The sequence below is a fragment of the Bombus flavifrons genome, chromosome 2 (assembly GCF_040668555.2).
Source record: "Bombus flavifrons isolate JBK064 chromosome 2, iyBomFlav1_principal, whole genome shotgun sequence".
NCBI classification, from domain to species: Eukaryota; Metazoa; Arthropoda; class Insecta; order Hymenoptera; family Apidae; genus Bombus; species Bombus flavifrons.
This window is the reverse complement of record NC_138443.1, coordinates 3,532,363-3,551,168: the sequence shown is the minus strand read 5'-3', so window position 1 is coordinate 3,551,168 and position 18,806 is coordinate 3,532,363. Positions and strand designations below refer to the sequence as shown.

At 36.1% G+C, this 18,806-nt stretch overlaps 1 protein-coding gene across 1 annotated transcript in view; it reads right to left on the bottom strand.

Moving 5' to 3' along the window:
• Positions 1-16,048, bottom strand: part of LOC138187333 (fibrillin-2) — a 222,284-nt gene extending 206,236 nt beyond the window's left edge. Inside the window, exon 1 of the mRNA XM_069128003.1 lies at positions 15,612-16,048. Within this exon, the coding sequence (XP_068984104.1) occupies positions 15,612-15,654 (43 nt within the window). The 5' untranslated portion in view covers positions 15,655-16,048. The remainder of the gene's footprint in view (positions 1-15,611) is intronic.
• Positions 16,049-18,806: the final 2,758 nt, after the last annotated feature.

The window sequence follows — 18,806 nt, the reverse complement described above, 5'->3', positions numbered from 1 at the left end:
CTACATTTATTAAAAATAGAGCGCAGATTTTTATGCAAATTCATATTTTTATGAACACAACTAAAAGAGTATTATCTAACCAGGGACTTGTTTTGCTTACCAAATATTCTAACAGCTACTACACTTTGGTAGTTGTACATATTTTAGCATATTACGCGCATGCCGTGAATCTTTGCACCGTTGAATTTTACATAAACGAATAAAAATCGCAATGTAATTATAACATTGATAACTTGCTTATATAAAGGCGGACAGAATTTATGCGGCAACCAACTATAAGAAAATTTATTACCGCTATTAACTTGTAACTTGTAACTTACGAAATTTCGCTAATAATATCAACTCAATTATGCAGGAGGGCCCAGCATCGATTCTTTCGTCCTTAATTCTACAATTCCTTCGTTCACCCTGCAAGGTGTAATTACTTCCACATACGTTCATTTCTTTCCCCTCGTTCTCCACTGCCGGAACGGTCAAAGAAAACGCAGTGGACTTTCAAAACTTCGCAATACGCGTGTACAGTCGTCGGGTATTAGCCGATTTTCGCAACAAATCGCCGCTACGCTAACAAATTACAACGTCGTTATTCAAAATGAAATTACATCTGTATCACGGCCAGATACGATAACGATAGAGAAAACCAATCGTCCACTTGATTACAGGCGATCGAAGACAGAACACACGTTCGAGAACTAGTGGTAATTTTCCTTTCACGTTAGCCAGTATGTTTAAGTTATGACGCGCCGATAGTCTATGAAACGACGCCTCGTCACGACAGGAAGAAGTCACTTTGCTGTTCGCGACTTTTCGCTCCGTATTTAATAGACCGGTTCGCTGTATATGTACTTTCGCAAAGCAATCGGCGCGGTATCGCGTGAAAGTCGCTGGGGCTACCAATGGCAACGTATAGTCTAGCGTTTGATTAATGAACGCGCCGTAAATTGATATCCCGACACGTACGAGCGGCGATTTTCGCATTAACCATTTGACATTGTTATCGATCACCGATGTAATTCCATCGTGATTACGATCGGTTTCTTAATCATTCAATGACTGGTTTTGGCTCTTTTAACCTGAATGTGTGGTTAATACATTAGATAATAATCGCTTCGGTGATATTTTATTTTCTTTTATCGCTATAAATGCTAGTGACATGTATAGCTTGTAATAAAATGAAAAATGATATTTTAGATTAGACGTCTATACGTCAAATTTTAAATAAATCAGCAAATAAATCGAATAAATCGGAGAATTATTTTTAGCGGAACTTGCTTTAACCCTTGCACTCGATATTTTATCTCTGTTATATCATTATAAGCGCAGTGACGCATACAACTTGTAATAGAATGAAAAATAATATTTCGAATTATGTTTCTGTAGTTGTTTTAAATTTTTGTCGAATAAATCAGAAAATTATTTCTAGTTGAACTTGTTTTCACCCTCTGATTGCTAGCCACTGTGACCAGCTATTTATGTTTGTAAGAGAATTAAAAATAGCGACTCTCAAGAAAATATAATTGTGTCGAAAAGTCTGCAGGGAACAAATTTCATGAAAAATCAACATGCGAAACTTTTAAAAATCTAATGACGTGATTATAAAGCTGAATAAATTTGAAAAAATGAAGTACCTCAAAGCGTTTCACGACGTTTGTCGAGCAATTATTCCAATCCATCGAGAACGATGAACGTCGGTTGTATCGAAATATTAACCCGCATGGCAAGTATGTACAAAATGCCTAATGTACACTCACACGGTATATACGCAAATATCGTTCCGCTTAAACTAACTTCCCAATGGATCGGAATTTCTATTAAATATTCATGGAATTTTATACGTGACCCAGTAATTGAAACTTTACGCTACTGGAGAATATCAGTGCTTTCACCGTAGCCAAACAAATTTGGCAACCAATCAGATAACGAAATGAAGAGGAAATCTAGTATCTTATACTTGATAAACAATGGAATATTTTATTAGTTCCAAGAGAATTATGATACCTATTCCTATAGCTATATCCTATGTAGAGTTTGTTCTAAAATACAATGTTCGCCTTTCGAATTTCATTTTCTACCTATTTTACAATTTAAAATTTGGTAAATGCATTCGAAATATTTCCTTTTTTACGAAAAGAAAAATCCAAAACGCTCTTCGACAATTGATGATTTTTTCAACTGAGTTCAAGTCTTTTTAAGAATTTACAAACTAGAGGAAGTGCAGCATATTTGGAATACCAGTTTGTTTAAGACGAATAATAATTATGGCGGAGGATACAAATAAAACTGCATAATATCATAGGGAAACTAATAAACTTTTATATCTCAAACTATCGGTAATCGTGAAAAAAGGAAAGTATGTGAAGCTTCGATCTAATTGAAAAATGAAATAAGATATATTTCAATTTTCCTTCAATTTATAAAATTAAAGAAACAAGTAGATAATAAAATTGTTTTCTCTTATGATCTAGATAGGAACGATTATCTCATGTAAATATCAATTCTAGGTCTTAAAATTTACATACATAATCAATACATTCACGGTATAACCATATTTCGCGCATGAAACACTGCAGCCACTCGTCTCTTTTGTCTTCGCTGTAATTCACATTGCAGAAGATTTACGCAGCATCCTTCTTAGTAGATTTTCCCTTGGTATTCCGAATCATCGCGTTAAAACTTAAAATTCCACGTCAAATTTCGTATTTTCGAAATATTTGCAAGATTATCACGAAATCATAGAATTCATAGACAAATGAGTAGATTCAATAATTTACTCTAAAGTTTTGGCATATTTTAACCATAATTGCAATGGTCAAATACTTGCTGAAAATCTTTTACAAACAAAATCTCTCTCTCTCTCTCTCTCTCTCTCTCTCTCTCTCTCTGCAGATTGAATGGGAAATTTGAAAATTACCATTCGTCCATAAATGTCACTAGTTAACAAACCACTCAACCCTGTTATTTGTTACAAATTAGACAAAATTATTAACAAATAGATACTTCGGTATCCCAAACAGGAGCACTTTCTCTACCAATATCAGATAATAAATATCTTTGCACGTCACAATGGCAAGTTTCGTAATAAAAATCAAACGTTAAGAGTAAGTATTACGAATATTATTAGTCAAATTAAAATGTTAAATTACCGTATAACACGTTTACTTATTTTAATGCCATTAGACTCGCCAGACTTGAAATACGGACATGTATTTATAAGTCACCCTGTATTAAAACAAAGTCAAGAAAAACGCTAAGAATCCTTCATACTCTATATACGCATCATCTTCCAAAACACAAACAACCATCTTCCCCTCTATAACTCAATCCAAGATACAAACAAACTTTCACAGAGAGTCTCCCTCGTCGGCGCGCGTACTTACATACACCAAGCACCAGGAGTCATCTAAAATACTCGTCTCCCCTTATAGATCACGTGCATCTCCACGGAGACACTTTATTCTGCTCGTCAGCTACTACGAGCGTGCGTGCTTTGACATGAGAATAAAAGTGAAATCAGAGTGAATCCGGCAGATCGTGCGACCACGCAGTCGATAATCAGTCGGCAATAAAGTTGTAAAGCGTCGCACACCGCACAGGAATGTCGTTTCCGTGGGCCGTGACCCGTGGGTTTTGTAGACTACTCCGGTTTATCGGTACGTGCATCTGGTATTTCCGTCTGGAGTTTCGTCTACTCTTTTCGGCAGAAAAGAACCACTAAAAAACCGCGAGATCACTTTTGACGAATTACAAAATTCAATACGATACCGTGCTGTTTTGACGCGATCATCCGACGTCCACCGGTAGGGAGCTGTCTGCACGAAGATACGAACAGTGGTGGACGTTTGAATCCGAATTTCAATGTTTTTCGATATTGCGACAAATTTGAAAAATTCCGACACTTCAAAATATCAAAAGTCTTAATAAATCTCGGGATTTGTACGTTTCTGTGATTATTGGAAATCACGAGGAATACGAGTTAAGGCGGACGTTTGGATCGAAATTTCCATGTTTTTCAATGGCGTAAAAAATTCTAGTCACTGATGGTTCGATATCTAAAAATATTGAAAGTCTTAGTAGATCTTGAACTTTTCCGATTCCTATAAATACTGGAAATCTTAAAAGCTATTAAAAGTACTAGAAGTCCTGGAAATTTCGAAAGCTTAGTAAATATCCAACGGTTTATGGAAAATATATTGAAGATACAATTTTGTAATATGTCGAAGCTAAAATGGATATAATACATGTAAGAAATTCCAAACATGAATTATTAGAGATATTGAATATCCATCCAAACCTTGAAGGCTTTCAAGATTTCCAAGATTCGTCGAAAGACGTAAGACGATGTGAGATTTAAAACTCAAAATTTGAAAATTATCTAATATAGCTACTGGGCGTCAATTTTATTTGACAATTCCTTTTCTTTTTAATTCGATATTACAATAAATTTCATGAATCAACTATTTTATGATAGCATTTTACAAAACTAACGCCAAACTGACGATATAGACGTCATTCTTTATGCTCCTCGTATCAAGTCGAAGATTAACATAAAAATATAATTTGTTCGCTGCCTGCTCGACACTTGAAAAACTATGTGAGTTAAATAAACAAAATTTATATTTCTCACTAACTAGAATAAGTATTTTGATATAGTATACTAAAAAACGACCAATTGGTTGTGCAAATGAATAATCTTAAAGAATAAACTTTTTGTGAGTGAGATTCAAAATTTACTTAAAAAAAGGTACAACAAGTTGTTCAATCAAAACAGTCGTCGTTGCTTTCTATAATTTTAAACCGTCTATCAAGTGATGAATTCGTCTTTGTATCTGATTCGTTAATTGGAAATGCACATCGGATAAACCATGTCGCATCGATCGGAACTGGTAGTAATCCAAAGGAGTAATGTCTAGTGAATAAGCTGGTTTGCACGCGGCAATTTCACAAAAAGTTCTACTTTGTCTGTCAAAGCTACAGAACGCAACGACAAATACTTTGATCGAACAACTTGCGGTATCTTTCTTTATATAAACCTTGAGTTTCACTGAAAGATTTGGATCATTCGTTTGTACGCGTAATGCAAAGAGCGATAATCTCTCGACCACCATGATGTTCAAATATCAATACGAGTCGCTGTATGTATTAATTAAAATCTTGTACCAACATCAATTAACGATGGAAAAGAACAAACAGAAGCTGGAGATAGAAAGAGAGTAAATTCTCGAAAAAGAAAATAACGATGGAACATTGTGTAAAGTAGCATGGATTCTCATAATACAGCGTTTTATAGAGGCAGGATCTATGGTATATTGTATATCTATATCGTATACATACAGTGCGCGTGCAAAGTATTGCCAGATGTGGGATCTACCAGGCATGGAACCAGCGATAAAGTTGCTGGTACGTTGATACTGAAATCTTTCGTTGATGATAATTGATTATATTTGTACGAGCTACCGAACCGTGCAATTTACAGTTAATACAGCAATGATAAGCTGCGGACTGGAGTAAAATTGTTAATTTCATACACGAATGAAAATGCATGTTTACTACGCGTTATTTGTAGAGGAAAGTTAATTGATATACCGTACATCCAATTTAAAATAATTGATTCTTGAAATATCGCGAAAGTAATAACTATTTGTATAAAAGCTCCATAATGGAGAGGAGAGTGAAATGTTACATTTGAACTTTTACATTTGAACGAAACGGCTCTTAATTGCTTCCGAACAATTCGTATTGTAATAACGTATGTTCCTTATTTATATTTAGCTTTCATACATTTTGAATCTGTTAACTCGGAAGAACGAGCTAATTTATCATTTCAATTTTTAATATCTATGATATCATAACTTCCTTATTTATGGATCCCTTATATCTTAACTTGACTTTTCACTGCTGTTGAAGATATATTACATTCCTGTTCGGAAGAATAAAAATCGACCCACTTCAGATGGACTTGTTTCTGTCGATTTTTGATTTCGTGATTATTGGACTGTTTGATTAAAGGATGAATCTAAAGCTAATCTTAACCCATATACAGGATGGTTGGTAACTGGTGGTACAAGCGGAAAGGGGGTGATTCTGCGCGAAAAAAGAAGTCGAAAATATAGAATAAAAATTTGTCGTTTGAGGCTTTGTTTTCGAGAAAATCGACTTTGAATTTTCGCTCGGTACGCGTACACTTTATCACGTCTCATTATAACGGATCTCACTGTAGATCGTTGTCTCGATGGAAAAATTTAAAAAAAATTTTTGTTCTATTTTTTCGACTTCTTTTTTCGCGTAGAATCACTCCCTTTTCGCTTGTACCACCAGTTACCAACCACCCTGTATATGCTAAACTGCTATTAACCGCCATTAATAAGAGAGATCACTGAAATTTGACATTTATTTACAAACTGTCGTTTCTTCTCAACTTTCTTTAAACTCTCCGTCGTACGCATTCGCACATTTTATTCGAATGCCATCACATTTTTGCACCTTCGTCTGTCTTGTAGATGCACAGAAACCCGCAGCCTAATAGTTGCGCTTCGATTCTAAACTACCTATTATTAATATCCAAAAGAATAAAAGAAAATGAAAAGTTTCCTGTTCGCCTGTCCCATTAAACAACTTCATGGGAAAAGATCAGCAAAACTTAAATAGTAAACTGTTTAATAACGCGTGCACATTACCTTTGCCCGGCTCCATTAAGCGTCTACGTGTCCGACTAACTTCTAATTATAGACATAAGGATTAAATTAAGCAAGTTCCTACAACCGGCTGTACGCGTCTGATATTACCGATGCTTAACATACTGCCACGAAACGATGATCAAAATATAATCGCCGTCGCGCCTAACGATACGGCTCGAGCTTAACACTTTTACCAGCAGCATAAATTAGTCGTGTTATTGGTGTCATTAAGTTGCTTCGCGTCCCTGGAGTGGCTGTACCCCCTCTATGGTGCACCCTGTTACCATTTCTCTTCGGCTACGGTGCCGTAAATAAAGGTGCTCGTCAGAAAAAGGGCCGGTTCCTACCGCCCAAACTGAGGTGACAAGAAAAGTGAGAAAGAAAGGTCGAACAAAGGAACTTGACTCTGCTACAGTTCTCGAGTTTTCATATCTCCGCCTCGCTCTTGTCTTAACAAGCAAAAAGATTTTTAACCCATTAAAAATCAACGTTGCCTTAACGCAACATTTCCTTTGTTATCTTTCTAAATCACTTCATTCAACTCTATCGAACTTTGATACATATTAGCTTCTCTATTGTAGTATGTTCAGATACATATGATGCGATCGTTAATTATTTTGAATAATTATGAAAATTAATATAACTCTCTTCTACCGAGCTTTACTGGTTTTATTTATTTAATTTTGTTGTATAATTTTGTTTATTGCTATATATATCTTTTTCAGAAGGCGTGAATAAATTAGTGATTAGATTTGTGAAAGAGATAGGCAATGATAATTATTGTACAATTACGGTTTTTACGAATACGATAGAAAAGTTAAATAAAATTCGTCGTTGCTAAGCATTGAACGGAGATGAAAGGTTCTTCTTCCATCTCCAAATTTCCCATAAATGAACAGAGATTCACAGTCTACTAATCAAAGATGATTACCAACATCCTCCGTGCCAAAACATATTCGCGATATAATTACAGAATCTCATCCATGTCTCGTTCTTTTCGTTCGTCGAGGAAGGTTACATGGCCACGTTATGTTATAAATGTATGTGAATTCTGCTTTAACGAACGTTTATGCGAGGGCATAGCACGCGTCTCCGTCAACCACTCAAGAAGCTCGCAAAGGTTCGCGAACCACTTGCGCACCCACGGATGCGTGTCTGTACAGAAAGAAAAAGAAAGAAGAAAAAGAAAGAAAATTGAAGTAGAGAGATTCGCGACGGCTCAAAGGAAACCGTTTCTCAGCCTTATTCTCCTCTTTTTTTCCTTCTTTTCTCTTCCTTTTCTTTTCTTTTCACACCTCGATTCGTGACAAGGGATAAGTAAAAGAAGGAAAGAAACCGTGGAATAAGAAGGTTCGATCGACGGGAAATCTTTGAACGTGTTGAAAACGGTAAAACAGACGGCGAAGCGGGCAAAACGTTGGGACGGAATCGAATAGTAAAAGGGAATCCATAAAATGGAGTCCGATTGACGGCGACCATGGAGGGAGAAATGTACCACGAAGACGTTACGTCTGATCGTAAAAAGAGAAGGAAAGGAACGGTGAAAGAGAAACGATATTTCGAATCATCGTCGAGGCTTGACGGGCTGGAAGCCGCATAACGCGTCTCTCTTCTATTCAACGATTTATCCGCTGGCCTCTGGACGGAGAAAAAAAAGATTCCAGGATCGAGGACCGCTTTAATTCCTTTCGATCGTAAGCAGAAATCTTTAGCGTTCGGGAAAATAAGGAAAATGATCGAGTGCGAGGATACGCAGTGGTACGTAAGTATTGAAGATTAAACGACAAATTAATTAATAATTCATTTTCATTTCTTACTTGATACTGAAAACGTGTTAATATGAATTATAGAATAATAGCTAATAAAATGTCCTTCAAATTTCCCTATGTTTCACTACTTATTCTGTCGTTAATATTAACGTGTTTTTAGGAACGAGTTCGAATATATATTTTACAAATATTCCTTTCTATACAATTATATATATTTTATAAATGGTATATTTTATCCGTGATATACGCGTTCGTCTTTAGACAATTATCAAAGAACAAGTGGTATAAATGACAAAGTCTCTAATTGGAGAATTTTAGGCAAAGTTAGATCCTGGTAGAAAAATTTATATATGTTTCATTTATATATGTATAATTATTTTCTAAATCGAACATTCCAAATTCCTGAAACCCTAACAGACGATTAACGTATGTACTATGTATCAAGGTCTACGTTGTTGTCTTCCTTCCACCATCAACTTACTACAAATTCGCCAGCCGAGAAAGATTCCTTGAAAAGAACAACCAAAACTAAGAAAGATGATAAAGAAGAAACAGTATCCACGCCGTGTTATTCATTCTTCGCTGGACGAGCGTCGTTAAAAATGACTCTATTAATTCGAAGGATGATTTAACGAAGTGACAGCAGTTGCGTCGCATGACCGGTGTGCACCCCCTCTTTCTTCGTCCATTGGTGCCTCTTATTTCGTGACGTTTGGATAACTTAAGGTTGCCTCTGGCGAGCTCCTCCTGCGCTTTCGACCCTCGTCCGCTAATAGCAACAAGTTACTTCTGACCCGTCAGCGGGACAGACCCTTGCGACGCCTCTATATTTAGCCCGGGTCGAACCACTAGAGAACGGCGAGAAAACACAAAAGAAAGCTGGCGAGCGGAGGAGAGCGCCGGCGAAACGAGTGCAAAGGGGACATCGTGATATCTCGCCGCGAAGATTCTGCCGGCCTGCGGCTTCTGGCTCGCAGCTGCTACCATGTCGCGGTAAAAACAATGTACATAGATACGCCAGACAAGCCGAAAGGATGGCAGCCTCGCCCTGCTGACACGGTCAGTCCGAGGATGTCCACCAGATCTGGATAAATTCCTCCGAATTTCTTCCTGTCGCGTACGCAATTCACATAGTGATTTCGGCAACGTACACAGGCACGCGAAAATGTTCCAACACTCGTAGCAACTTATCCTTAGAGCGAAGATGTTTATGCAAATTCATATTTTTATGAATATAATTTAGAAAACACGGTACTTAGGTGGAAGAGTGTTTTATCTACTAAATATCGTAAAAGGTACTATACTATGGACGTTTTATATATTTTCGCATACTATAAGCTTTCAATATCTGCATTTTCAAATTTCCTATGAACGCACAAAAATGCGTAGCGCAGTTGTTCTGGAGAAAAGTTGAACGAAATGTTTGTTCGAATAACGGGAAAGGAAATTTTTTGGACAAGTTTATCGGATTTGAAACGACGCAATGGAACGAAATGATGGCACGGGGATCGATTAATACAAAAAAAGTCGTAGGGTTTTGTTTGAAAAATAAAGTGGACATTGCAACTGCGCCGATGCACTTTTGAAAACAATCGCACCACACGATAGGTAGAACTTGACAAAGGATGCAAAATTTCCCTCCGTATTTTTGTTCTATCTGCAGTAGAAACAGAGTTGTAATCTGGCTCGGTTATTAGATTCATCCTGTCTAAACATGATAAATGTCTTATTAAAAGAACTAAAGTAATCTATCTCATATAACAGATTAAATATGACTCATGAGAAGGTTTTCGTAAGTATGAAGGTAAAGTTTTAATAATATTGTGTATCGAGAATAATTTTAAGGCCGTAAAAATAGCTCCAAGAACGGCTCTCATATCGTTCATGTTACAACGTATAACTTGCAATTTGATGTCGATCTACAACAGAACTGCCTAAGCCAAGCCCCGGAGCTTACTATATACATATTACCATAATATAGCAGTGATGACTGATGCGACGTTATATGGCAGAAATGTGTATTAACGAGCACGATTTTCCTGTACCTACATGGTTACGGTAAATACAAGGTATTTCTTCCATAAATAATATCGATTTGAATATTATTTGATATAATATCGGGTAACCGAGAAACTTCTTGCCCTTTTTAGGCTTATCTCTGTTGATTAAAACGTCAAGAACTTTCTCGATTACCTGACATTTAATAGATGAAATAAGTGTCTGATTAGGTTTCATTCTTCTAATTGTCTTCGTCAAGATACGAATTTGCATGGATATTCGCAATGTATTCGTTAGAATGCTAATGACATTGAAAAATGTTTCATGTATCGCTCGTAATATGTTGGGTAAAAAGTTTCTATGAAGCCACTGTATGAAAAACGAAATGCGCTCTCATTAATCCTTCGAAGAAGAAAAGTAAAAAGCAAACACGCTTCCGACGTAATAACACTCGATTCGAGGAAGTACCGCACGTTTCGTAGTCGGCGTCGAAACTAGGACTTCACGGAAACGCGAGTGAAAAAGAAGGAATTTTACGAAATGACGAGAAGAAGGGATGCTTCTTGCGCAAGTGTGGAGAGACAGGTCTCTCGTTGTGCTGCTTCGAAGCTCGTAACATCGGTGAGACCGGAAACGAGACAATGACAGATCGTAGCTTAGTCAAAAACGATACTATGATCTACTTTTCGAAAAGATTGAAAAAATAATAGACAGAGAAATGGATACGTGGCAATTTGAATTCCCTAAATGCTTTTAAAAATACTATTTTTATGTTCCAGCTCATTTATCGCTTTCGTACTGAGACAATCTTTTGTACGATAAAAATTAATAGATTTTATCTAACATCTACATTCACGACGCTTTTAAGCGACTATGAGTTAAATAGAGTACCTGATATCTCTCTTGCAACAAAATAACGAAGAATTCTAAACGAACGATTTAGAAAATAACTATAATAGTAATACGATTAAATATAAAACATATGCACTTTCAATTTTTTTATAGGTAGTAAATATCGACAGTTATGTTACGTATGATAAAATTTATAGTAGACTGTGTTTGTTGCCTTGCCCGATACTTCCTTTTTAATCTACTAATTCTTTGTTATAACGTAATAATATAAATTTATGCGGTTGTCTTGCAGGTGTTATCGACGATCAGTAAACTCGACAAAGTGATTCACCGCAATGGTATTGCACAGAAGCTTGAAAGAGGAAGAAAGTTGGCCACGTTGTTGAACGCAATTCGGCTATCAAACGGAGAAGTTGGCATGAGAAAGCGCAAAGCCGCGCCACCACAACCTGGTAATGAAGTTGGCAAGTAGAGATACCAAGTCGACGTTTCCAATACCGCGGAACTCCGCCTTTTCTACGTTCTAAATCAACGGTGGTAAAAGCATAGGAAAATTGTTTTAGGAACGATGGAAATTTCGCGCAGAACGACACTACGATCGTAGTGTTCGATGAATTTTTCCTACAGACGCGTTACTTCTAAGTCTACGCTTCAAGCCGTATCCGCACTTAAAAGAAACGAGTCTTTTACTATGTACACATACTATGGCTCACAAAATTGTTTGAATACTTACCAGAGACAATTTTTATATATTAAGTTGTCCGAAAAGTGCCTTTCTTTTACAGACACGTCTTTTACAACGATGCATCTTTATACAAGCATGAAACCTAATCTGTCGAACGTTGTGATCTTTATTTCGATAGAACAAAATCGATCACACGTAATTCGATAAAATAATATAAAACGGAAAATGTCGTGCATCCATTATTTCCTTATAAAACGAAAGAAACTTTTCGGACGACCTAATATAAAGAAATTACAAGATATTCGTGGCAAACATATATATGTATTTAATAAACAATTAGTATACGAACATAAAACCTAATCTGTCGAACGTTGTGATCTTTATTTCGATAGAACAAAATCGATCACACGTAATTCGATAAAATAATATAAAACGGAAAATGTCGTGCATCCATTATTTTCTTATAAAACGAAAGAAACTTTTCGGACGACCTAATATAAAGAAATTACAAGATATTCGTGGCAAACATATATATGTATTTAATAAACAATTAGTATACGATATATAGTATTAGTATACATAGCCATCTTAAGCGTATAATAAGTATTAAATATGATTCCACTTAATTCTTAGGCTTGGATAGTTAGTTATTTAAATAATCTAAATAATGCGATCTCTGTGAAATATACAGGGTGATTGGTGACTGGTGGTACAAGCGGAAAGGGGGTGATTCTACGCGAAAAAAGAAGTCGAAAATATAGAATAAAAATTTCTTTTTTTAATTTTTCTTTTTTTTTTTTATTTTTCCATCGAGACAACGATCTACAGTGAGATCCGTTATAACGAGACGTGATAAAGTGCACGCGTACCGAGCGAAAATTCAAAGTCGATTTTCTCGAAAACAAAGCCTCAAACGAAAAATTTTTATTCTATATTTTCGACTTCTTTTTTCGCATAGAATCACCCCCTTTCCGCTTGTACCACCAGTTAACCACCTTGTATAGTATACATAGCCATCTTAAGCGTATAATAAGTATTAAATATGGTTCCACTTAATTCTTAGGCTTGGATAGTTAGTTATTTAAATAATCTAAATAATGCGATCTCTGTGAAATATATATTTGCACGGGATATCTTGTAATTTCTACGTATATGTTCTTAGACTTGTTTCAAACTTTACCAATATAATCAAGTTAGTTGCGTCTCATTATGAAGCTAGTGAAACTTTATAATGTACCGTGTAACATACATAACATATTCACAGAAGGAGTTTACAAGTAATTCATTGTACCATGAAATTATTGTATTATTATCAATATTATGGATATTGTGTTATTAAAGTAGTTTTGAAATTCGCTACTTCACCAACCCAATCCAGATTACTTGAGCTGTATTTTCATTTACTTTTTCATATTTTCTTAAATATTTCGAATACTGTACTTATAAGCGAGATGATATAGATACATAATTCATGATCTTGTTAATTCACGTTCGTTCATCCAGCGTAAATCAGACGTAAGATGTATTTCACGACGCTGGAAATCGTATGACCGACCGAATTTCCGACAATTTCTCCGATAGATAATAATTTGCATATCGAGGATTTCTCATCGCAGAAAATCGTTCGCTACAGGCCATTCTCTTTCCGTTTTCCGTAGCGTAGACGATAACAGTTTTAGAAGAAAGCACAGTCACCGTGAAACCAGAACGAATTCCGTGTCGACGGAATTTCCGCGAACCAAGAGAAGATGGCGTGAATAGGGACGAGGGAAACAGGGAAACCTCGATAGAGAAGTTGGAGGCAGTCGCGTGTTCTCCCTCGTCGCGTAATAAAGCTTGCACGAGCGTTGTTGACAGAAAAATAAAAGCTGGCTGTGCTCGTGGCAGCTGTGTCTGCCGAGGGGGAAATATCGCGTATCCTTTTCCGATTATGCGTTTGCACGAAAATACGGGCCGGCAAATATTTCAGGCGTGCACAACGAAAATTCCCAAAATTGCTAGAGACCCGATGCGTTTGCGCCGTTTTGTGAAATATTCACCGGCGATGCCTCTGTGTCTTCGTTGGATAGGTGCAAACTGCCTGTAATCGGATACGTTCAATTTACGAGAAAGGAAGCGGGTAAAAAGTCGATACATGAGAAATGGAAACTTATATTGTTGCTATAAATGAAGACTTACAAGGAAAGAATACGTTAAGTCACATTTCCAATTACTGTATTTCAAATGTACGTGTGTCCAATTACCGAATCAGCATTTTATATGGTGTATCGGTAATACATACGAATTAAGTGATGGCAGGACGATGCATTGTACGGTGCAATGCAACGAATGAAGTAGAATGTCCCAGCTAAGGTTCGGCACATTGCAGCCTAAAATCGTTTTCTTGAAAGGCGACATGTTTTCTATCGACAGTTTCTGAATCCGAAATTAACGTTCTATTATTTGACGACGATTTATAATCTGCGTTATTTGTATTTGTGACATCTATATTGTGTCTTTCTGTTATTATTCATGAAAGTTTGTTTGAGATTGATTTTCTATGGCAATTTCTATGATATAAAGATATGTACTTTAACGTCTATATTTTTCTTCTCTCTTCTTTTATTTATTTAAGTAAATAATCGTTTCTTAACGTAATAGCAAATTGGCACGAATACTATGCAACTGAATGATGTTTCGATTATTAGCACTGATGGAATTATCGCACCTCGATAATTCAGGCCACGGTATTTCATCAAAAACAGCGTGTTCCGGAGTTTTGCAAAGCGACAAATTCCGCATCATTCGTTTCGATCGAGCAAAACCCGCTCCGAATAATGTATCGGGATATTATCGATGCTTCTCGATGGTGTGAGCGATAAATGTTTGAATGCTTCCAAGGTTAATCAGCCAGGATTGGTAACAATTAAACAATTAAATTCATCGACAGATTAGTGTAAATAAAGAGCGACTATTGCGTCCGATTTTTATTTCTCACAGTGAAACGAAAGTTAATAATTCGTTAAGTAATTCGTAAGTGGAGAATTTGAAATAACTTAAATATTTTAAATAAATAATAGAAAGCAAGTTTAAGGAGATAACAATTTTAAGAGGATGTTCTATTGTGAGAAACGTGTTTCTTTCGTTTTATAAAGAAATAATAGATATACGACATTTTTCGTTTTATATTATTTTATTGAATTATTTTATTGAATTATTATTGTTCCAATAAAGCAATCCAATGTTTTTAACTGCTGTTAACTATAATTATTCATACATATACGATAATATATTTCAAAGTACACATTGGAAGTGATTCTAATATTTAAAAAGTACAATCAACAGATTTTTTCAAAGATCTATAATAGAATGTCTTGAATAGCTCACACACATGTGAATAAATTATTCACTACGGGACAAGGAATATTCTACGAAATCCGAGGTGCACCGGTATATATTTCCAGAACAACTTTATCTTTCGTACTGTTTAAAATTTAAGTTTAAATATTTGTTTCCTTCTACACATTTCGATATTCCATGCTGTTACATCGCATCGTTGCTTTGCCGAGTATTATGCCTTCGATCGATATTCATAATCCGACGTGAACCAGTCAGCGAACGAAACTTTCCGGTAGAGATATATAAATTTCTTACCTGATATCAGGGAAAGCAATCCGATCAACAGAAGAAGGTCCATCGTGCTGTCGTGAAAATCTCGCTTCTCTATTCTGCATCCACTACGAGGTCGTCGCTACTTCTGTGTCATCCTCCGTGTCATAGACTCGTTTCTGGTAAATCCACTTGTCGATATCGCACAGTCTTTGCTTCAGTCGTTGTTCTTCACCGAATCACAGACAAATCCAAATTTCCCCCTTGCTATCGATCTCGTTTCAAATAATAATTTCTTTCGGCCGAATTGGAAGATTGTGTTCCATGAAAAGGCTGAGAAATTTGCGAAAGATCTACGAGAGTTTCACGAGAACTTGACAAAAGTTTTACGAAAGTTTTGTAGGAATTTGACAAGAATTTCACTAGAGTTTCGAGAGTTTCGAGAATTAAACAAGATTCAATAGAAATTTCACGAGAGTTCAACGAAGATTCAATGGATTCACAAGAGTTGTGAAAGTTTGAAGGATCGAACGAGAGTTAAATAGGGATTTCACGATAGTTCCACGAGAATTCAATCGGGATTTTAACAGAGTTCCACGCGAATTCGACAGGAATTTGCGAGAGTTCCGAAAGGGAATACTCCGAGAATTGAATGAGAATTTATTGAAAAGTTCACAAGAGTTTAACGATTATCCAATGATAATTTTACGCGAGTCCAATAGGAATTCCACGCGAATCCGATAGGAATTCCACGCGAATCCGATAGGAATTCCACGCGAATCCGATAGGAATTCCACGCGAATCCAATAGGAATTCCGCACGAATTCCAAGCAATACGTTAGAGCTAGGTCGGCGAATAAATGTCGCGGAGAAGAGTCGTGCACGACACACTGGTGAAGGTAGCCGGTAGACGAGGAGGAAGATTTAGCAAGCGACAGAGACGACGGAGTCGACGATGCGGAGCGGCACACGGTGTTGTTAACTAAGCTGCCGCTGTTCGCGGGGCTGTGTGACACGCTGCATAGAGCGCGGTACGAGACCAGTTCGAAGACTGAGTACGAGTCCATATCCCGGAGGCTGACTTCTCTCAGCCCTACCAGGGTACGCCGTACAGTAATGTCCGTCCATTGCCCGCCTCTGGATAACGTTTCCTTCCACCATTAGGCAACACACGCGATACACGCTTCGCCGTGAGACACGCCGTGCTCCCCGTGTCCTCACGCGGGGGGACCATCGCAGGATTATCGCGGATCTTTCGGAGGATCCTCTCTCCTTCTCTTCCTTGCCCTTTCTTTCATCTGAGACAGCAGACCCACTAGCAACGAAACGATAAGGTTCTATGTAAATTGAAATAAATCAGTTGTTCAAATAAATTTTAAGTATATTCAAATAAATAAGAATGTTATTTGAGAAGCCATACTGAACAACTGCATAAATAGGAAAGAACAAATAAATGTTATTGTTACAGACACTGTTTCTTGAATTTACAGCGACTCGCAAAAGTGTTCGAACACTTGCTACATAATTTCTATGAATATATTGGTACTATGTGCATTAGAAGAAACTTTTTAATATTTCGAAAATGAGGTACAACTATCGTGATTGTAACAGCAAAAGTTGGAATCAGTTCGAGAATGTACGTGGAAGTTACAAGACGTTTGTTGCAAACATAAACATAAGAAAAATTAATATTCAGTTGTCTTACACATACCATTAGTGCTGAAGGTGGTCCCACTGCAAGTTGTGGCTTATTAATATAGCGAATAATCGACTGTTGAAACACGTTGATGATCTTTACGAAATGTATGCTTTCAGTGAATACCTTATATGTTTTCAGGTTAATTTTACCAATATAATCGTGTCTAGTTACAATGCTAATGAAATTTTTTAATGTTTTCTCTAATATATGCATGAAAAGTTTCTAGGAGTGTTGGTATACTTTCGTGAGCCACTGTACTTTGTTCATTGTCATCATCTTGCGATGAATGAAATTATGTAAGTTGATAATTTGTTCTTTTATAATTAAATGTGCATTTAATGAGAAGAAGGAATTGATAAAAAGTAACGTTGAGCAATTTGCCTTTTGAGAGGCTCATTTAATTAGGTAAATTACAGATAATGTGCATTAGAGTAATATTAGAAAGATTAAAAGTTATTTTTACATTACAAGTTAGAAAGATTAGAGTTATTTTTTGAAATAATCCAGAGTCCAGTTCAGACTCCAATTTCTCTCTCTCTCTCTTTCTCTCTCTCAGATGTATTTGATTTAAATGTATCATAAATTAAATATTTAGTTAAATTGCTAATTAACATTTTCGCTAAAACTAATTTTCATTTTGATCCACGATTTACCAAGCAAAATGATTCGTATTTACAGATGAACTTATCTAATCGTGTTTGCTAGCAAAATGCGAGTTACATTCGCGTTAATTACGCGGACGATACGATTTAATCAAAATTTTAATCCGACCACGCGAAAGTTAATTGCACGTTTTATCGCGATATAAATTATGTTGAAACCGAGAGGCATTTTTTTCTCGACACTTACGGCAACGTATCAGGAAATGCAGTAATATTAGCAGAAAATTTTTGAAACAACTACAAAGCGAAGAAAACGATAGAAGAGGATAAGAAAGAATAAGGAATTAACACGTTAATAAACTTGAAAATTTTGTCTATAATTTCATCGATGATTATCCTGCAATGTATATGCGTCATGACCAGAAAGAGAAAACGCATCTTTTGTAACGAAAATTATAGTTACTTAGACCCACCGAAAGCGTTATTCCCGTGGTCGGACTCGAAACGAGGAAAATTAATTAGAACGGAGAGCTGAGAAACGACTTAACACGATTAAGCGGTGAAAGGCGGTGTTTCGAATGATAATTAGTGCCAGGAGAGTACGAAAAATTCATTTCGTTTTGCCGCTTATCCGAAATTGAGTTACGGTTAAGTTTTAATTGAACATTGTACCGTACCTGTATGTTACCTGTATACTGTATATTAATCATCTTCACGTTTGAGTTTGACAATAAAAATAATAGGATATATGTATCCGTAATGTATATGTATATACGTGTTTATAAATATATAAATATAAATATATATATATATATATATATGTATGTATATAATAAATGACAAAAATATACTATATTATATTTAATATAGATAACGCAGAAGAAAAATGAAACATACAAGTTTTTCATGCCACTTATATAAGGTAAAAGGAATTATAGC